This window comes from Mandrillus leucophaeus, unplaced genomic scaffold (genome assembly GCF_000951045.1).
Source record: "Mandrillus leucophaeus isolate KB7577 unplaced genomic scaffold, Mleu.le_1.0 Scaffold1011, whole genome shotgun sequence".
In the NCBI taxonomy this organism is placed as follows: domain Eukaryota; kingdom Metazoa; phylum Chordata; class Mammalia; order Primates; family Cercopithecidae; genus Mandrillus; species Mandrillus leucophaeus.
In genome coordinates this window covers 44,027-66,859 of record NW_012098222.1, presented here as the reverse complement: position 1 = coordinate 66,859, position 22,833 = coordinate 44,027, and the positions used below count along the sequence as shown (strand labels likewise).

General features: G+C 37.7%; 1 protein-coding gene across 1 annotated transcript in view; it reads left to right on the top strand.

Moving 5' to 3' along the window:
• LOC105536452 (phosphatidylinositol 3,4,5-trisphosphate 3-phosphatase TPTE2-like) overlaps nucleotides 1-19,286 on the top strand; it is a 40,046-nt gene extending 20,760 nt beyond the window's left edge. The window contains 5 exon segments of the mRNA XM_011975864.1: nucleotides 2,303-2,373; nucleotides 15,919-15,979; nucleotides 16,801-16,882; nucleotides 16,981-17,068; nucleotides 19,233-19,286. Coding sequence (XP_011831254.1) covers nucleotides 2,303-2,373; nucleotides 15,919-15,979; nucleotides 16,801-16,882; nucleotides 16,981-17,068; nucleotides 19,233-19,286 — 356 coding nt within the window.
• Nucleotides 19,287-22,833: the final 3,547 nt, after the last annotated feature.

Below are 22,833 nucleotides of genomic sequence, written 5' to 3'. Positions count from 1 at the left end.
CTACAAATCCCTTACACATAATGTTCTGTCTGGATTTTTCCTACAGCCAAGAGGGAATTTATTTGAGCATATGCAAAATTTGAGTGACTTCAATCATGAGTTTCTAAAAAATAGCGAACAGAACAGAAACTAGGAGATGACACGTGTGGCAACAGAATGGTAGAGTTTTGCAGTATAGTTGTGGTAGACACAAAGAAAGCTTAGGCAAAGAGGAACTGTTAGGGTTAGGAAACTAAAGAGTGTATGAGGACCTGGTGACTTTTTTCTTCTTTTTTTATTGTGACAATGAGGAAAATGAAAGAGCAAATGTATACTGGGATGTAGATGGTGGCTTCCTAAGCTTGTTCATGGGTCAAATAGCTGATTTCTTTTTGTATCCTAGCTTCCCTGGACTACAGCTCAGGCCCCAACTAAGCATGTTAAGTGATAGGCTTTTGGAGTTATTTGAAAATAACCTTAGCCAATGTGGTCCTCTGACTAGAAACCTCAGCATCACTTGAGAGCTTGCTAGAAATATAAGAAGAAAAATACTTTAGGCCCCACCTTGGACCCACTGAATCAGTATCTCTGGGACCCAGCAATCTGCAGCTTAACAAGCTTTTCCAGATGGCTCTTATTTACGTGTGCCCAAATCAGAGAAGCACTAGTCCAGACCATCAGTTCCCTTCTTCAGTGTTTCTGATGGTAGGAGAGACACCAGCTAGCACACTTTGGAAGTATCGCAATCTGTTGCCTGCCTGATGTGCATTAGCAGCTGTAGTGAACCTCTGTTACTCGTGGGAATAACAAAGATGAACAAGAATAATCAATTTGTTTTGATGTGGAAAAATTGAAAATGCTAGTCTTAAATCCCAAAATTAAATTAACAAATGCGAAGAGCCTGTTGTATCACTATTTCTCTAGACCAGAATTTCTCAACCTCAGCATTACTGACATTTTGGGCCAGATCTTTGTCATGAGAGGGTGGTGAGCAGTTACATTAACTGCAGGCTGTTTAGCAAAATTCCTGGCCTCTATCCACTAGATGTAAGTAACACACACACACACACACACACACACACACACACACACACACACACACACATATCAGTTGGGAAAACCGAAATGCCTCCAGACATTGCCAAATATCCTCAAGGTAGGTAATTGGGGAGAGGGGGGAAAATTGCCTCTGGTTAACAACTGCTGCTCTAGATATAGTTTATATTGATAAAATTCTGTTTCTGAAGGAAACATCGATCTTTTAAATTTATTGTTAGATGAACACATTTAGTTCGACTTCTACGACTTGTTATTGTGATAAGAATTTTTCAATTGATTCATCAAAAAAGACAACTTGAAAAGCTGATGAGAAGGCTGGTAAGTGGCAAAACATGCTTATGATTCAGAAAAAATATTTTGTGTTTTGGGACCCATTGGCAAGGGTTGATATCTATACTGTATAATGTTTTTATTTTTATGTTGATGAATGTTTCACAAACTAATGATGATTTTAAACTCTCAGGTTTCAGAAAACAAAAGGCGATACACAAGGGATGGATTTGACCTAGACCTCACTTATGTTACAGGTTTGTGACACTTAACTGTTGATTTACTTGTATTACTTCACTTTTTCTTGTAATTGTATTTTTTTTTTGCCTCATGTAAGACACATTCATTCAAAATATTCTTTATTCATGAGGATATATGCCACTGTGATAGTGTGACATATTTGTGGTTTAGCCCTGGCAATGGAAGGGCTGCATGTCTTCTCATTTCAGGACTACTCGGTTGCAGCATAGGAACTTGAATGGATTTTCAGCCGACTCCGTTTGAGTTTCAATTTATTAAGCTCTAGTAGTTATTCTGAGTCTCAAGGATCCCAGAGAGACCTCTTCGCATCCTAGAACCCCAGAGAATGAGGTCAATGCTTGGTAGATCTCAGGTTTTCTGAGTCAGAGGGCTGCAAAGCACCTTGGGAGTTCCCACCATCACTGGTGCCCAGAACTCTTGGATTTTCTCTGGTATTTAAGATAAGAAATAAATTCTAAGAACAGGGAGAGCTTCATACTGAGGCCAACATAAGTACATGGCATACGGTTAGTACTAGTGGAGTCTTAAGAACGCCATGCCAGTTTAATTGTCATTATGTTGGATCATTTAATATGTTATTTGATTATCCTGAGTATTAGCTCTTTTCTGTTAACCTCAATCTTAAAAGTTTTTTTTTTCTGTGAAAATGGAGTGTGATCATGAATAAATTATTTTTTGTATGTTATAGGAAATCTATAATAATGTTTGTAATAGTGATGGTTTTGATTTTCAGAACGTATTATCGCTATGTCATTGCCATCTTCTGGAAGGCAGTCTTTCTATAGAAATCTAATTGAGGAAAGGGCCTTTATCTGACAAATACTCATTTCTCAGTGAATGTAGACTGTGTAGTCATGAGTTTATTATTGACCCAGATACGGCAGTATTCTTTTAAAAATGTACTCTTTCAAGTAAAAAAAAAAATCATAATGGATTAATACCAGTTACAATTGTGCCAGTGGTTACAAACCACCCCAAAACTTACTGGCTTATAACAGCAACTATTTATCTGGCTCATGATACTATGGTTTGTGAATTTGGGATGGGCTTAACTGTCCAATTCAGGTGACTGCAGAAAGGATTTCCTGTCTCAACTAAGCTCATTCATGTATCTATGGGCAGCTACTGGGTCATCTGAGGACTGACTAGTCTAAAATGACTTGGTTACCCTTAACTGACAGAACCACTACATGCTACATGCACCCCCCAAGGTCCAAGGCCCATCCCATCTGGCACTCACTGCTGCTAACAGCTCCACCCCCTTCACCAGCAGAGCCACCATATGCTGCATGCACTTCTAAGGCACTGAGGACTGGCCTGCCTGGTGCCCACCCTGCTGGTGGCAATATGCCACAACTAGCAAAGCCACTGCACTTAGCATGCATATGCTTAGGGCCTGAGAACTCATCTGAATGATGGCTCCCACACCAAGAAAAACCATACCACTGTCTCCACAAACACTCACCATCAGACCACTGAGGCACTCACAGACACCACTGAATGCTGATTATAGCCAAAAAAGTCGCATGAAGACTATATTACTGCACCCACCCAGAACCAAAGTCAAAGCACCCTGCTCAATGAACACTATAGGGGACAACTATTGGAAAAAGTATTTCTTTATGAAAGCTCTCTAACATTGGAAGAGGCAACTGTTCCCGTAGATGTGCAAAAATCAATTTAGGGCCCCAAGAAACATAAAAAGCAAGGAAACATTACACCTCCAAAGAAACACAATAATTCCCCATGAACAGACCCTAAATTTTAAGAGTATATCAAATGGCTAAGAAATTCAAAATAATGATCTTAAGGAAACTCTATGAGATACAGAGAATACAGATAGACAAATCAATGAAATTAGAAAAACAATTTATGATCTTATGAGAAATTCAACAAGGATATATATATGTCATTAAAAACCAGACAGAGATTTTGGAGCTGAAGAATTTAAGGAATAAAATAAAAATACCATCAAGAGTCCAGGTGCAGTGGTTCACACCTGTTATCCCAGCACTTTGGGAGGCCAAGGCAGTGGATCACTTGAGGCCAGGAGTTCAAGACAAGCCTGATTAACATGACAAAATCCTGTCTCTAAAAGATAAAAAAATTAGTTGGGTTTGGTGGCGCATGCCTGCAATCCAAGCTACTTGGGAGGCTGAGACATGAGAATTGCTTGAACCCAGGAGGTGGAGGTTGCAGTGAGCCAAGATTGTGCCACTGCACTCCAGCCTTGGTGGCAGAGCGAGACCCTATCTCAAAAAAAAAAAAAAAAAAAAGTACAATCAAGAGGTTTAAAAACAGACATGGGAGAGATATGGCCAAAATCTAGGAAGCTCAAAGGTTCTCAAATAGATTCAACTCAAAAAGTTCTTCTCTGAGGTGCATAATAGTCGAACTGTCAAAAGTCAAAAAGAGGGAATATTCGTCAGGTGTGGTGGCTCACACCTGTAATCCCAGCACTTCGGGAGGCTGAGGCGGGTAAATCACTTGAGGCCAGGAGTTCAAGATGAGCATGACCAACATGAAGAAACCCCATTTCCACTAATAATACAAAAAATTAGCTGGGTGTGGTGGCATGAACCTGTACTTCCAGTTACTTGGGGGGGCTGAACCACAAGAATTGCTTAAACCCAGGAGGTGGAGGTTACAGTGGGCCAAGATCACACCACCGCACTACAGCCTGGGTGACAGAGCAAGACTGTATCCAAAAAAGAAAGGAAATATTAAAAACAGCAAGAAAAAAGCATCAAGTCACATATAAGGGAATCTCCATTTGATTAACAGTAGATTTCCCAGTGGAAACTTTACAGGTCAGTAGACAATGAGATGGGATGATATATTCAAAGTACTGAAGGAAAAAAATAAACAAAACTGTCAACCAAGAACACTATACCCAGCAGAGCTATTCCCTAGAAATGAGGGAGAAATAAAGTATTTCCTAGACAAGCAAAAACTGAAGGAATTCATCACCACTAAACTGGCCTTATAAGTACTGCTTAAGGTGGTTGGTTCTACATCTGGAAGCAAGAGGATGATTACCATTGTGAAAACACACAAAAGTATAAAACTCACTGGTAGCACAGATATGCACATGAGAAAGAGAAAGGAATCAAACTTTATCACTACAGAAAATGACCAAACCACAAAGATTTAAAAAAAAAAAAAATAGGGGAAGAAAAGAACAAAGGATATACAAAACAACCAGAAAAAAATTGAACAAAATGACAGGATAAAGCCTCATCTATTAATAGTAACCTTGAATGTAATATAAACAGATCAAATTCCCAATTAAAAGATATAGAGTTGGCTGCCAAAATTTAAAAAAAAAAGACCCAACTGTATACTGCCTACAATAAACTAACTTTACCTATAAAGGTTCATATAGACTGAAAGCGAAGGGATAGAAGAAATTATTTCAGCCAAACAGAAACCAAAAGCGAGTAGAGGTAGCCATACTTATCAGGTAAAACAGACTTTAAGTCAAACTGTATGAAGAGACAAAGAAGGTCATTTGATAATAAAGGGATCAACTTAGCAATAAGATATAATAATTGTAAATATATATGTACCCAACACTAGAGCATTCAGATAAACAAGGCAAATATTATTAGATCTAAAGGGAAAGATAGACTTCAATGCAGTAACAGTTGGGGCCTTTAACACCTCACTCTTACCACGGGACAGATCATCCAGACAGAAAATCAACAAAGAAATATCAGATTTAAGCTTACAGATAGAACTAAGTTCTGGTGTTCTCTAGTGCTGTAGGGTGAGTACAGTTAACAATAATTTATTGTATATTTTTAAATAGAGAGGATGTTGAGTGTTCCCAACACAAACAATGATAAATATTTGAGGTGATAGATATGCTGATTATCCTGATTTGATCATTACATGTTGTATATAGGTATTGAGATATCCCTCTCTACCTTCTAAATATGAACAAGTGTTATGTGTCAAGTAAAAATATTTTTAAAGAATGAAGGAAACAGATTTTTTAAATGAAAGGAAAGAAAATAACCTGACTTGGCTGAATGGCCCCAAGTGGTTTCTCATTCTCCAGTAGGCTACTTCAGTCCTGTTCACATGATGGCAGAGGCAAGAGTCCCTGGAGCGGCAACAAAGCAATGCAAATCCTCTTAAGGCCCAGGCTCAAAATTATATATTACTTCTACCCTATTTTACTGGACAATGCAAATTACAGTACCAGTCTGGATTCAAGGAGTAGAAAATAAACTCGAATTATTGATGAAAGGAATTATAAAGAATTGTGGCCTTTTTTGATAGTCTGCCATAGGGAAGAAAGATGGGGATGCTATAACCAAAATGGGTATTCTTAGGTTGAGATCCTAAATTATAGTGAGGGCATACTGGTTTAGGCTCTGTGGATGACTAAATTAATTTCAAACATATAATGCTGTTTACTGTGAAATGCCAGCTGAAAGGATCATTGTTTAATTTTATGTAATTTACAATACTTATTATACCTCAATAAAAGTATAATTATCGAGGGCCGGCATCAGTTGCTGAGAGATGGAAGGAGTAGCTCTCTGCAGTGTGTTAGTTCAGTTCCGAACAGGACAGTAGCTCTCTGCGGTGCGTTAGCTCAGTTCCCAACAGGACAGTAGCTCTCTGCGGTGTGTTAGCTCAGTTCCGAATAGGACAGTACCCCTCTGCGGTGTGTTAGCTCAGTTCCCAACAGGACAGCGCCTCTCTGCGGTGCGTTACCTCAGTTCCCAACAGGACAGCGCCTCTCTGCGGTGCGTTAGCTCAGTTCCGAATAGGACAGTACCCCTCTGCGGTGTGTTAGCTCAGTTCCCAACAGGACAGCGCCTCTCTGCGGTGGGTTACCTCAGTTCCCAACAGGACAGCGCCTCTCTGCGGTGCGTTAGCTCAGTTCCCAACAGGGCAGGGCTGCAAGTTCAGCTGCTTCCCAGAAAATGTCCTGGATCCCCCGGCCTAAGTCATCATCCCATGACTGGAGAACGTGGACAGATTATTTTGTCAAGAAACTGGTGATAAACGAGGGACTATAGGAATTAAGAACTGAGCTGAAAAAGAAATGTTTAGAGTGATGCAAGATGGCCAATTAGAAGCAACTGCAGTCTGCAGCACTCACAAAGAGGAATGAAAAGCGGCGAGGGAATTCAGCACCTTCAACTGAGATATCCAGGTTCTCACGTTGGGACTGACTGAATGAACAGGTCGGCCAATGGAGAACGAAGAAAAGCGGGGAGAGGGTGCGATGGCCCAGCCAGGGGCAGCATGGAGCCAAAGGAACCCCCACTCCCAGCCAAGGGAAGCAGCGAGGGATTGTGCAATCCTGCCCAGGAAACTGTTTCTCCCATGGATCTTTGCAAGCCATGGATCAGGAGATCCCCTTGTGAGCCTATGCCACCAGGGGCTTGGGTCTGATACACAGAACTGTATGGAGTCGCGCACATCGGCTGCTCAGGCACACACAGAAACCCAGGAGTTTGACACACTCTAGCACCCGGGATCTTCAGCACAGTGGGAAATCTGTCCATATGTATCTCTGGGAAGGGGGCTGAATCCAGGGAGCCAGGCAGCGTCATTCTACAGGCCCCATTTCCATGGCACCTCACAAGTTAAGACCCACTGGCTTGGAATCCTAGCCTGCCAAAAGCAGCAGCCTGGAATCCACCTCAGATGGGTCTGAGTTCCCGGGGAGGTGGTGAGAGGCAGCCGGCATCACTGTGGTTCATAGACTCAGCCACTCCAGCCTGCCAGCTATGGAGAATACAGTCTGGACAAGGAAGAGTTCCCCACAACACAGCACAGCTGGCTTGCCAGATCGTGACCAGGCTGCTTCTTTAAGCAGGACCCCAATTCATTCCTCCTCACTGGGCAGGAATCCCTGTGGGGCTTTAACCACTCCAGCAATGGTTCTATGGACAGAGCTTTGATCTCTCCCTGAAATGGAGCTCCTGGCCGGAGGGGCAGCTGCCATCTCTGCAGTTTGACCAACTCAGCCACTCCAACCTGCTGGCTTTGGAGAATACAGGTGGGCTGCAGGAGGAAGTATCCCCCACAATGCGGCACACCTGCTCTACCCCAAAGCAACCAGACTGCTTCTTTGGAGGGGTCCCTGATCCCATGCCTCCTAACTGGGTGAGAACGCGCAACAGAGGTCTCCAGCCACCTCCTGCAGGTGTGTGTGGGCTGGCTATAGGTCAGTATCCCCCTGGGTTGGAGCTTCCAAAGGAAGGAGCTGGCTGCCATCTTTGCTGTTTCGCAGCCTTCGCTGGTAATACCTCGTTCTGAGTCTATGAGGAACTTAAATTTACAAGAAAAAAACAACCCCTTTAAAAAGGATCTGAACAGACAAAGGATCAGGCAAAGGATCTGAACAGACACTTCCCCAAAGAGACATGCATGCAGTCAACAAAAATATGAAAAAAAAGCTCAACATCACTGATCATTAAAGAAATGCAAACAAAACCACAATGAGATACCATCTCATGCCAGTCAGAATGGCTATATTAAAAAGCCAAAAAACAACAGATGCTGGGAAGGTTGCGGAGAAAAAAGAATGCTTTTACACTGTTGGTGGGTGTGTAAATTAGTTCAACCCATTTGGAAGACAGTGTGGCAATTCCTCAAAGACCTAGAGGCAGAAATACCATCTGACCCAGCAATCCCATTATGGAGTATATACTCAAAGGAATATAAATCATTGTCTTATAAGGATACATGCATGCACACATATGTTCATTGCAGCAGTATTCACAATAGCAAAGACATGGAATCAACCTAAATGCCAGTCAATGATAGATTGAATAAAGAAAATATGGTACATAAGAGTGGGACATCTGGCTTCTGAGTGGGAACCTTTGTAGCGCCAGCGATGAAAGAGAGAATTAAATATGGGTGATGTTGAGAAAGGTAAGAAGATTTTTGTTCAGAAGTGTGCCTAGTGCCACACTGTGGAAAAGGGAGACAAGCACAAGACTGGGCCTAATCTCCATGGTCTCTTCAGGTGGAAGACAGGTCAGGCCATTGGATTCTCTTACATAGACACTGGTAAGAAGAAAGGCATCACCTGGGGAGAGGATACACTGACAGAGTATTTGGAGAATCCCAGGAAGTACATTCCTGGAACAAAAATGATCTTTGCCAGCATTAAGAAGAAGGCAGAAAGGGCAGACTTGATAGCTTATCTCAAAAAAGCTACAAGTGAGTAATAATTGGCCACTGCCTTATATTACAAAACAGAAATGTCTCATGACTTTTTATGTGTACCATAATTTAGTAGACCTCATACACCAGAATTCAGATTATGAATGACTGTCAGAATATTTTGTTGGGCAGTCCTGATTTAAAACTAAGACTGGCTTGTGGTTAAATGAGTAAGTCTGGTTCTTGAATATTAATAGTGATTCCAATTCAGTAAATGCTATCACTGCTTACCCCTTCTAAAGATATGATTAGACTTTGTTAATAATGTTCAACTTTTCACAAAGATGGTGAGTACCATCTTAAAACTTATTGGAGATTGGTTTTATATTTATATTGCTTTATATTTAGATTTATATGACTGGTTATGTGAATATATTTAAATACTGGGGAAATTTCTTCACTGTCTCAGAACCAAGCAAGATTCACCTGTATTTTGTGTTTATTTGCCTTTTACAGGCAAGGGTTGAGGATAAGGTAGCAATGTCTACTTTGTATTTTTGGCCTTAACTATGCCAATCTAATTAGAATGCCCTGTATTTAAGATGATTCCTTTTACTGATTCAAAGGCATTTTGTGTGGTTTCTGTGTAATATCAAATAAAGAGTATTTAACACTTATAAAACAACAACAAAAAGAAAATGTGGTACATAAACACCCATAGAAAACTGTGCAGCCATAAAAAGGAACAAGATTGCATCCTTTGCAGGGACATGAATGGAGCTGGAAGTTGTTATCCTCAGCAAACTAACACAGGAACAGAAAACCAAACACCGCATGTTCTCACTTATATGTGGGAGCTGACAATGAGAACACATGGGCACACGGTGGGGAATAACACACACTGGGGCCTGTCGGGAGGGAGGGGATGGAGGAAGGAGAGCATCAGGAAGAACAGCTAATGGATGCTGGGCTTAATGCCTAGGGATGGGATGATCTGTGCAGTAAACCACCATGGCACACATTTACCTATGTAAAAAACTTGCACATCCTGTGCACGTACCCCTGAATCTAAAATAAAAGTTGAAGTAAAAAAGATATATAAAATTATCTGTATATACATATGCCTGATGTAAGTATACATTATACATGCATGCATATATAACCACATTTTTATTGAGGTATAACACATATAGTAGGTTGCACTAATCAAGCGTTTATCTTGATATTATACGTAAGTACATGTACATGTAACTAACACCTCTATCAATATTTTGGTCTATGACTGACCTCCAATTAATTGTTGTAAAGATATAAAGTATCAAGGTTCATGTTTTTCACATAGCTATCAATTCCTCCTGTACCATTTATTGTAAAAAGCATAATTTCCCCCAATGAATTGCAGAGGTGTGTTTATTGCAAATAACATGCACATATATGTGTAGGTCTGTTTCTGGGCTTTTCGTCCTTTCATTATGACTGTCTGTACTTAAGTCCAGATCACAGTTTTAATTATTATGGCTTTGTAGTGACTCTTGAAAACTTGTGTATAAGTCCTCCAACTGTATACTTCTTTGTTTAAAAACTATCTTGGCTTTCCTAGATTTTTTGAATTTCCATATAAATTTTAGAATCATCTTGGCAATTTACATACACACACCTCCACTCAACGCTCCCTCCATCCCCCACTCCCCACCCCCCACACACCCTGTTAGTATTTTGACTTGGGCATTGACTACATAGCTTAATTTGGAGAGAACTGACATCTAAAAATACTGAGATTTCCAACTCATGAACATAATACATCTCTCTACTGACATCTTCTTTGATTTCTTTTAGCAGTGTTTGTAGTGTACAGGTTTTACACATCTTTTGTTAGTTTTATTTCTACGTAGTTGATAAGTTTTTATGCTATTTTAAATGATATTTGAAGATCTTCATTTTCTTAATATTTGCTATTGGTATATAGGAACGTAACTAATTTTTGCATATTGACTATTGTTTATTTGTTTGTCTTAAGACAGGGCCTTGCTCTGTCACCACAGGTGCCACCAGTGCAGTGGCACCTGGGCTCAAGCAATTCTCCCACCTCAGTCTCCCACATAGCTGGGACTATAAGCAGACATCACCACACTTGGCTAATGTTTTTTAGTTAATTTTTGTACAGAAGGAGTCTCTCTGGTCTCATTGACCCAGGCTGGTCTTGAGCTCCTGTATTCAAAGAGTCCTTCCACCTCAGCCTCCCAAAGTGCTGGGATTACAGGTGTGAGCCACCACACCTGGCCTTGTATGTTGACTTTACATCTAGCATCCTTCATAAATTCACACATTCATTTTAATAATGAATGTGTAGATTCCCTGGGATTTTTTAAATGTATATAATCATATAAAGTTACTACTTTCTTCCCACTTTTTATACTATTTTCTTTCTTTATTGAATTACCTAGTACTTTCACTGTAATATTGAATAGAAGTGGTAAGAGGAGGCAGCCTTGCCCTGTTCCTAAACTTGGGTGGAAAGAATTTCATGCTTCACTATTTGAAATGATGTTTGCTATAGGCTTTTGTAGTCATTCCTTACTAGATTAACACAGTCCATTTATTTCTAGTTTGCTAAAAGTTTTGAATCATGAATTGGTATTGAATATATCAGATATTTTTTCTGCATCTATCAAGGTAATCAAAATGTTTTTCTGTTATTCCATTAATGAGATTTTCAAATGTTAAACTAACCTTTTTTATTTTTGGAATAAATTCCTTTTGGTCTTAACGTATTATCTTTTTTATATAACACTAGATTCTGTTTGCTAATATTTTATGTAGAACTTTTCATCTGTGTTCATGAGTGATATGTAGTTTTCTTTCCTTGAAATGTCTTTGTCAGCTGGCCTACAATTACCTTAGCTTAAGTGCCTTGGGTAACTCCTATCTGCTCAACTCATCTTCATCCTCCATCCGGATGAATATGATGGATATGTTTCATGGTAATGGCAAAAGAAAAGAGCTAGAGTGGAATCTTGCCAGTGCTTTTGCAGGCCTCTCCTTTGTGGCATCCCAGTGGCCAAATCAGCTCACATAATGGAACACAAAATTAGAGTGAAAGGGTACTACGAGGTGAAATACGAGGGCTTGGATTCAGGAAAAGGTGAAGAATTGAGACCACTGATGGAATGATTCTACCTTATTCTCAGGCAGGGAAGCATTTTTATACATGCAGATAGTTCACAAGAAATAACTAATATATAGTCAGAGACTCAAGACTTCAGCAATTGTATAAAAGTACATTTGTAAAGACCTAAAAACCTTGAAGAGAAGGGTCTGAACCACATCTCACCCAGGTTATGCTATTCTCGGCTAAGACATGACTCTACCACTCCCTTGGCCAATTTTGAAAATTGTTTCAAACTATTTATTGGAGGTGGAATTACTTTTTGTTGCTCCTAATGGGCACAGTCATGGAGTAACGTGACTAGGGCTCACCGGATGGGTCATGGCACTTGAGGGCAGCCATCCCAAAATTTTCAAATTCCATCTTTATGGGTAAAACATCTCTTGATTGCTAATACTGTTTTTTAAAGCAGGTTAAGCTAATAACTGTGAGTTAATTATAGCATGTCTAAATTGAGCCTATTTTCTTTTAGTAGATTTGGTGGTGACTAATACAAATTTGGCAACACTTAATATTAGCTGGGGTGTATTTAAAAAGCCAAAAACTTTTAGCATGTAAATCAAAACAAAGACATGACTGTTTCCTTCTGGGGTGATCTCTAGACTCTTGGTTTCTATCAGTTATTAAACTGTTATCTCCTTGGGGCATTGACAAAGTACTAATAAGTCATTGATTCCTTTACCACTTTTAATCAGAGTATCCAAAAAGGAGGTAATCACGTGTTTTTAATAAATTCCACAAATCATAAACCACCCAAAAAGCAAATCTACCATCCATATTAATATTTAGTCTTTCAACTTTGCCAGAGTGCAGCCCCAAATCTAAGCTACTAGTTCAGCTACTGGGCAGGCTGGGAATCAGGCCATGGAGCACTTCAGTGATTGCATGTTCAATGATAACAGCATATCCTGCACTGGGAGTGTCTCTGTCATATTTGAGAACCATCTACAAAGTGTATTAAATCAATTTTGACTAAAAGGGAGAAGATTCAAATCCAGGCATACTTAACTCCTGAGAGGATGCTGAACAGTCATGTGATTCCCCTTTATTCTTAAAAGGGAATAAAGTTGCAGGGTTACATTTTGAACAGCAGCGAATATGCAAAGCAGACATTACAGTTTCATAAGTGGTAAATTGACTAGTGGGGAAATGTCAGATGCTGCCTTGAAGTAGCAGAAACTTTAGAGACGCAGGACCCATAGAGTTAGTGGAGAGACAAGCACTATGGTGGAAGCATCAACACGTTTGGCCACTGCTACCACCTCATGCAAGTACAGAAGTATACCTTTGCCTCCAAATCAAGGAATGTACTAAGATAGGCAGAGAGAAGAGTTTGGTAGATTTAGGAAAACCCGGAGGTGGAGTTTGTTGCAAGAAGGCTTGGGATTACAGGTGTGAGCCACCACACCTGGCCTTGTGGAGTAGATAGCATTTTCTACTTTTGCATCACAAGGAAGAGTTTCAGAAATTATAAACTTAGTGAGCCCATGCAAAGGCTGAGCTATTGAGAAAAATCAGATATGCAATTACCTACATTCCTACAATCTTCTTAACCATCTTTTAATTTCTGTTCTTGGTAGAATTGAATCGCTTTATTCTGGCTGAAAACAGAAACTGTCCATCTGGTGACAGATTGTGACCAGAAAAATGTAGATTCTTAGCAGAGTTGAAATTTTTTCTAGATTCTTTATGTCCTTTTTCACCTAATTTGGATAAGAGGTATTTAGAGTCTTCAGTAAACTACTTAGATCAGAAAACACAGCAGTAAATCATCTAAATATTGAGTTGATATATATATATGATTATAAAAATTATATATTATATGATTACAAAAATTATATATATGTAATTTTTTAGACATTGAGAGAACTAGGAAGTGGATTCAGAAAAATCCCTAAAGCTTAACCATCCAGGTATATTTGTTTTCCCATGAAAAAGCAAATATTGACTGTTTTTCTATATATGTATACTAAGGAAGGCTACACACAAATTACCACTGTGAGATACTTGTTGAGAGAATGAAGGACAGGGGCTGGCGTGGTGGCTCACGCCTGTAATCCCAGCACTTTGGGAGGCTGAGGAGGGTGGATCATTTGAGGTTAGGAGTTCAAAACTAGCCTGGCTAACATGGTGAAACCCCGTCTCTACTAAAAATACAAAAAATTAGCCAGATGTGGTGGCAGGCGCCTATAATCCCAGCTACTCAGGAGGCTGAGGCAGGAGAATTGCTTGAACCTGGGAGGCAGAGGTTGCAGTGAGCTGATATCGCACCATTACACTCCAGCCTGGGCAACAAGAGTGAAACTCCATCTCAAAATAAAATAAAATAAAATAAAGTGAAACGAAGGACAGGACTGTATTCTAATGGTTGCATGATATTTCATTAGTTCTGTGATTAACCTCTAATGTTGGACATTTAAGTGTCACTATAATCAATAATACAGTAACAGACATCTTTGCACATAAGGCTTTTTCCATATAGATTGCTAGGAGTGACATTACCTAGCTAAGAGTATGAATATTTTTAGGGTTCTTAATATATATTGCCAAATCCAAGAGCAATTGTATTCTTGTATCAACAATAAATCAAAGTTTTTAATTTCATGCCTTATTTTGCCAACATTGGATTTTCTCATTAAAAGGGAAAGGGTTAATTTCATGGATGCAAATGGCATGTCATTGTTTTGACTTCTTTATTGGTGACACTGAATATTTATGTAGGTTGTTAATCAGTTAGATTTTCTCTTTTATGGATTGTTTATGTCCTTGGCGTGACACTATCAGGTGAGTAATATTTAAGTTGTTGTTAATGAATTATTAATTTATCATACTAGGCATAGTCCTCATTCACTCCATTTTTCTGAAAAATCGCTTCCCCTGTTATTCATTATAGCATTTTTAAGCTGAAATTTCAGATTTTTATGAAGTCAAACCTAAGCCTATTGATCTTCCATTGATTCAACACTTTCAGTTCTTCCTCATCCAAAGAATTGATTAAAATTTGCTTAAATATCTCATAGACATTTGTGGTTTTTATATGTGATTTCTAAACCCATATGAATTTTATGTAAGAAATTCCATGAATTCTGAAGTATATAAAACTGTTTATCCTTGCCTCCCCCACTATGTAGATTCAGAGTGTTCATCTTTTTGACTTATTATTTCTTCCTAACAGAGATAGCTAGTTGAATAAATGGATGATTTTGATGCCTTAATTTTATTTTTCTCAATATTAAGCCAGTAAACATTGCTCTGAGGGTAACATACTAATCAGTTTTAAGATTTTGTGTCATTTTTGTTGTTGCACAGAGATATATACTTATGTGTGTATATGTTTCAGAAAGGTACATTTACTGAAAGTTGGATTCATATAGTGGTATTAACTGTATTTTAAATAATAACTACTATTTGTTTTTCATTTTAAAGGTTACACATATATATACATATATATATACACACACACTCATAGGCACACATATATCTTCATTTTAAAAAATAAGAGAACAGATGAGCCAAAACAGTCTCCATATTGTTACCAGTTATTTAAAATTTGATATGTTTATATTTTTCTATCATGCATACACACAATAACACTGTATGCTTTTTGCATTTATTTGTTTACATAGTGCTTAGGTAGACTGTAATATGCAGATCACTCTATAACGATGTATCTATCCGTAATTAAATTTAAATAAGAACTCCAATATGAATTAGATTTAAACAAGAACCACATTAACTGTGAATTAATGATTTAGAACAAATTACTTAAAGTTAGTTAACCAGCTAATTTCCTTATCTGATAGCTTAAACAGTGTGTATTTACAAGAGATTCATCTGAGTAGCCAAACACACTTTGTGGACTATTTGAAAAATCACAGTGGATTAGAACTTGAAATTTGCATACCTTGTATTCCCTATATCTCCCCTAGAAGATGCTAGTGAGAGACAAATTAATGAAAGCAATAACCATTTTAGGTTCCCCCTAGGAAATAGCTTATGTTGGTGCCATGTAAATATGTAAGATATATGTTTGTCTTTTTTAGGAAGTCGTGTGGTTTCTAGATAAGAAACATCCAAACCACTATCGAGTCTACAATCTATGCAGTATGTACATTACTCTATATTTTGCTACTGTAGATAGAAAACAGTTTACTGTATGTAAGAAGATGATTATGCTTTTTACCTTGCATTTAATCGTAAGTATTTGGTGGTGGCAAGGAATGAATTTAAAAATCCCCATCTTGGACTGGCCCCATTTAGTAGAAGGAGTTAGCCCAGCAGCACAAAGTTCCCTGTGAAGGAGGAGGCTTTTGGCAGGACCAGTGAGGCTGGAGTGGAAGCAAACCATTTTCGTGAAGATCTGTTCTAGCGATATTAGGTTTAGGAAAATCTTTCTGTTTTTCCTGCCAGATTGTGTTATGAGGACATAGACAATTTAACAAATGAGTCCTGTGCCCCACCAGCAGTGGGCTGTGATGAGAGCAGAGCCCTAGATGGGAAAAAAGCAAAAAACTCTGTGGAAAATAGGTTGTAACCCAGATTAATACTCTGTCTCTCTTGATTTTTTCCTCTACCTGTATACTCAATAGACATTTTCAGGGGGCAATAATTTTGGTCAGCTACATTTGCCTCTTGTGTGGTTTCTAACTACCCTGCAATAATATAATGAATGGTCTGCTAGAAAGTTAAAAATTATACCTATTAAACAAAAATAAGTTGAGTTTAGGTTACATGAGATGGATAAACCACTACCATCCTTACGTTTTTGAGACCCTTGTGTTTATTTTAGAGTGGCAGGAGCAACTTGGAAAGCTCTTTTTGAAGATAGATAAGGAATTCCAATAAGATATGTTAATTTATTCATAACTTCATCGTTTATCCTATTATTCCCTATAGAGATATGACATACATATTATTTATTTTAGGTGAAAGAGCTTATGATCCTAAACACTTGCATAATAGGGTCAGTAGAATCATGATTGATGATCATAATGTCCCCACTCTACAGTAAGTTTTATGCTAAGTTTACTATCAGAAGAGGGCTAATTATATTGGGCTTGATTTTTTGAAAATATTTTAACTAAAAATCTTAAACTTGAAATCAGTGAGATGGTGGTTTTCACCAAGGAAGTAAATGAGTGGATGGCTCAAGATCTTGAAAACATCGTAGCGACTAGCTGTAAAGGAGGCGAGGTAATAACATTTTCCTTTTTATTTCTCCCTTTCTAAAGACGTGTAAATATAGATAAAGTACAAGAACAAGATACATATTGCTATTAATACATATTAACAATTGTTAGCATTTAAAAATATTAGCCCCAAGACTGAAAGAAGGGAAGGAGAAAGGAAAGAGGAGAGGAGGAAGGGTAGGAGACAGGGAGAGGATAAGGAAGGAAAGAAAGCAGGAAAAAAGAACTATGGAAGGTTGAGCATATTTTCCCTCGTTTTCCTAGTATTTGGATTTCTTTATTTTTGCTTCGCCAGTTTATATCTCTCAAAATAGAAACAGTCTTTAATTTTAGAATGTCAGAGTACTTTTGTTTTATTTAAGGCTGATCTTTTTAAATTTTTAAATTAACATAAAAATCGATATATTTATGATGTACAATATGATGTTTTGATGTATATAAGCATTGTGAAATGGCTAAATCAAGCTAATTAACATATTCATTGCTCCACATATTTTTGTGGTGAGAACTTTTAAAATCTACTCTCTCAGCAATTTTCAAGTATACATTATCATTAACTATGGTCACTATGTTGTACAATAAATTTCCTGAACTTATTCTTCCTGTCTAATTGAAATTTTGCATCCTTTAATCAACATCTCAGGCTGGGCACAGTGGCTCACACCTGTAATCCCAGCACTTTGGGAGGCTGAGGCAGGTGGATCACATGGTGAAGCCCTATCTCTACTAAAAATACAAAACATTAGCCGGGTGCGGTGGCATACACCTGTAATCCCAGCTACTCCGGAGGCTGAGGCAGAAGAATCGCTTGAACCCGGAAGGCAGAGGTTGCAGTGAGCCAAGATTGCACCATTGCACTCCAGCCTGGGCAACAAGAAGAAACCTCCATCTAAAAAAAATAATAATAAAGTAAAAACCAACATCTCCACAATCCCCCCACTTTTGTCCCCCCAGTCCCTGGTAACCCTGGTAACCACTCTACTCTCTGCTTCTATGAATTTGACATTTTTAGATTCCACGAATAAGTGAGACATGCAGTATTTGTTTTTCTGTGCCTGGTTTATTCCACCTAGCACAATGTTCTCCAGATTCATCCATATTATCTCAAGTGACAGGATATCCTCTAAGGCTGAAGAGTATGCCTTTATTTATACATACCACATGTCCTTTATCCATTCATCCATAGATGACATTTACATGGACTCCATAGCTTGGGTATTAGGAATAATGCTGCAGTGAACATGGGAGTGCAGATTTCATTTCCTTTGGATATATACCCAGAAGTGGAATCTCCAAATCATATGGTAGTTCTATTTTTATTTTTTTGAGGAATCAGTGCTGTTTTCCACAATAACTACTAATTTACATTCACACCAACAGTGTACAAGGGGGATCCCTTTTCTCTGCATCCTCACCAACTCTTCTTTTGTCTTTGTGTTAATGACCATCCTAACAGGTGTGAGGATATCTCTATGGTTTTAACTTGCTTTTCCCTGATGATTAATGATGTTTAGCATTTTCTCATATACCTCTCAGCCATTTGTGTGTCTTCTTTTGGGAAATACCTTGTCAGGTTCTTTGCCCATTTTCTAGAGAAGTAACTTGTTCTCTTGCTATTGTGTTGTCTGAGTTCCTTTTTAAAAAAAAATCTATTAACCTATTATCAAATGTATGCTTTGTAGATATTTTCTCCCGTTCTGTAGGTTGTCTCTTTACTCTATAAATGTTTCCTTTGCTGTGCAAAAGCATTTTAGTTTGATACAGTATCATTTGTCTACTTTTTCTTTTGTTGCTTATGTTTTTCAGTCATATCCAAAAATATCTTGTCCCAGACCAATGTCAAGAAGATTTTCACCTATGTTTTCTTCTAGTAGTTTTCCAGTTTCAGGTTTCACAGTTAAGCATTTACTTTGAGATGATTTTTGTATATGGGTGAAAAAGGTTGCAATTTCATTCTTCCACAAGTAGATATTCAGTTTCCCCAGTATTGTTTATTGAAGAGACTGTCCTTTCCCCATCTTGGATTCTTGGCACCTTTGTCGAACATCAGCTGACTATAAATGCATGGATTTATTCTGGGGCTTTCTATTTTGTTCCATTGGTCTACATGTCTGTTTTTGTTCCAGTAATATTTAAGGTTGTTCTTAAACTTTGTGAAAACCTTTTAGATTAAGGGAACCAACAGAGATGCTATTTCAAAAATTATACTGGAAATTTTATAGTGTAATGATACAAAGAAGTTGACATTGGTGGGGTTAAAATGGGGATAAAAAGGCCAATTTTGTAAATTCAACCAATTTAAGTTTAGTTAGATTTTCTCTCTTCAGGTTTAGGCTTTAACTAATCATCTAAGCATATTTCACAATTTTTGACAAACATAAATAATTACATTTTTAGTGGGCTCTAAATCAATTTTTATATCAAATTCCAGGAAAACATAACACTGTAAACTGACTTACATAATTCAGTAAAATCAAGTTTTAGTCTTATTGACTAGTTTCAAGCCCATTAGTTAATATACAGGTTCTGTGTTTAGCTGTATATTAGTTGATATACAGGTTCTGTGTTTAGCTCTACAGGTTGGAATATTGTGTATAAACTGGCAATTTACAATACCATAGTTAAATTAAGAATATAGAGGTTGAATCATTTGAAATTGCCAGTTTTAAACCATCTTTTGCTTTAAAAATGGCCATTTCACATTGCCCAACCTAAAATGTTATCATTCAGGAAGTTAGCATCAGTTTTCTATTAACTAATGCTAATTCCTTGCTTGAAGGAAAGCATTCGTTTCAAATTTGACTTTTTTCTTTTTTGCTGAGAGGGGGTTTACATTATTCTGTGTTCACATAATATTTTGTTGATTTTGTTAAAGGTTATTTAGAGGATTAACATTCAACTGGTATGTACCAGAGCAGCCTCTTTTTTAAGTGTTCATTCATATTAGTCTTGCTGTCTTCTGTGGTTGCTGCCTGCAGGTTACCAATAGTATCATGATAGTAAAAATATTTTATATTGATTTATAGGAGTTCGTCAAGAATCTGAATGCCAATTTTTCTTAGTATTGCAATTACATTCTCCCAACATGTTGCCTTTTAAATTTGATTGTGATTTATTTTGTTGTACAAAAGTTTGTAAATTTTTGTTTTGTTTTGAGACATGATCTCACTCTGTCACTCAGGCTGGAGTGCAGTGGCACGATCGGCTCATTGCAGCCTGAAACTCCTGGGGCTCAAGCGATCCTCCCATCTCAGCCCCTCTGAGTAGGTGGGACTACAGGCGAGCATCACCATGCCTGGCTAATTTTTGTATTTTTGGTAGAGACAGGGTCTCACTATGTTGCCCACACTGGTCTCGAACTCCTGGACTCAAGTGATCCACCCACCTCAGCTTCCCAAAGTGCTGGGATTACAGGCATGAGCCATCGTGCCTGGAGAGGAGTTTGTAATTTTGAAGGTAGTAAAATTTGTTCATCTATGTGTGTGTATGTATTTCATGCTTTTCTGTCATGTTTAAGAAATTCACCCCTATACTGATGTAGTGAAGATATTCCACATTTCTTCAAAAATATTCAAGTTCTATTTTTAATATTTGGGTCTTTAATCTAATTGGAAGTTGGGAGAGGTATTTTTTTCATATAGATAGCCAATTGTCCCAACACCATCAATTGCATGCTATTTTGTTCTCCATTAATTTGTAATCCCTCTCAGTAATATACTAAATTTCTATAAATATTCAAAACTGTTTCTAACTTCTCTCTACCACACTTTTGTAATATTTGTAGCTTTATAATGTAGTTTGATAAAGGCAGAATAGTCTTGCTCTCCTTGGAACTTTATTATTATGTTCAGTTTTAAAGTCATTTTGTGAAATGCCATAATAAAACGCTTTTAGGATTTTTGTTGGAACTACATTGAAATTATTGATTAACTTGAGAGAACTGACAACTTTGCAATATTGAGTTGTACATATGAATTATCTTGTTCCTTTTTTAATAATGTTTTATACTTTTTTCATCATGTCTTTGCATATCTTTTCAAAAATTCGTTCCTACACAAATTGTAACTGAAAATGGCATCTTTTTTTCTGTTACATTAGGTTGTTTCCAATTTTTACTGTGATAAATAATACGGCTTTTTTTGTTTGTTTTTATCACCCAGGCTGTTTGTATCAGCCTGGGTTTGTTTTTTCACCCAGGCTGGAGTGCAGTGGCATGATTTCAGTTCATTGCAACCTCTGCCTCCGGGGTTCAAGCAACTCTGGTGCCTGAGCCTCCCAAGTAGCTGGGATTACAGGCATCCACCACCACACCCAGCTGTATTTTTAGTAGAGATGGGGTTTTGCCATGTTGTCCAGGCTGGCCTTAAACTCCTGACCTCAAGTGATGCGCCTTCCTCTCCCTCCCAAAGTGTTGGGATTATAGGCATGAGCCACCGCGCCTAGCCCAATAATACTGGTTTTAAAAATATACGCTTCTTGTTGCACATGTGGCCACATTTTTGTTGAGTATATACCTTGGACTAAAATTGTTCTGTCTTAGGGTAATGAATCTTGAACTTTACTTGATAATGTCACCTGTTTTCTAAAACAGTTGTACAAATTTTTACTCCACTGGTATTGTATACTTCAAGCATCCCATATCTTCCCCAATACTTGCAATTCTGAGTATTTTTATTTTTAGCCTTTGGGTGTTTGTGTGATGGCATCTTACAGTGGTGATCATTTGCATTTCTATAATTACTAAGAAAACTGAGGAAGTTTCTTTAAGATTATTAAGTATTTGGATATCCTTTTTTGTACAGTAAATTTTAAATTTTCTTAACCATTTTTTCCTGGGTTATTCATCTTTTTTCTCTTGATTGTAGGAGTTCTTTATGTATTCTGATTTCAATTATGTTATTGATCATAAATGTATTTCAAGAAAGCTTTTCTGCTCTGTGATTTGCCTTTTCTCTCTCTCAGGAGTATCTTTTGGTTGACAGAGGTTCTTAGTTGGATTACCGTCATAGGTACCATGCTCTCCCTTTATAAAGTTTGTGTGTTTGGGTCCTGATTAAGACAATTTTCCTTGAGTTTAAAGGACATTTTACTACTATATTTTCTTCTAGAAGGTTCATTCCTTTTATAATTGATTTATGTGTGTGGTGTGAGGAAGGCATCAGGTTTCATCTTTTTCCATGTATGGCTATCCAATTATTGCAGCACACTGGTTGAGAAGATTTTCATTTCTTTACTACCTTGCAGAACATGAATCTGTTTCTGACCTTTCTGTTCTGTTCATCGATTTTTCATCTGTGTGCCAATAGCACAACTATCTTATTGTGGCTTTCTAATACGTCCTCATTTCCAGTCATGGAGTATAATTATCTTTTCCTTTTTCTTCACAATTGTTTGGGTATTTTAGGTCATCTACATTTCCATGTAAAGTTTGGAATCAACTAGTCAAATTACACACACTGGATAGAAATTTGTTTGGAATTACATTGAATTTATAGCCTGGGGAGAATCGAGTCTTTACAGTATCGACTCATCCAACCCATGAACAGAGGTATTCTCTCGTTGAGTTAGGTCCTCTTCAATTTCTCTTTACAATGCTTTCTCATTTTCTGTATAGAAAGCTTGCATATTTTTGGCAAGATTTATGCCTAGATTTTTTTTGTGTGGTTATTTAAATGATATCCCTTTAAAATGTTTATTTTCTAATTTTTTTTGTTGTTTTAAATGCAGTTCATTTTATTTATTCATCTTGCAATTAGCAACTTTCCTAAA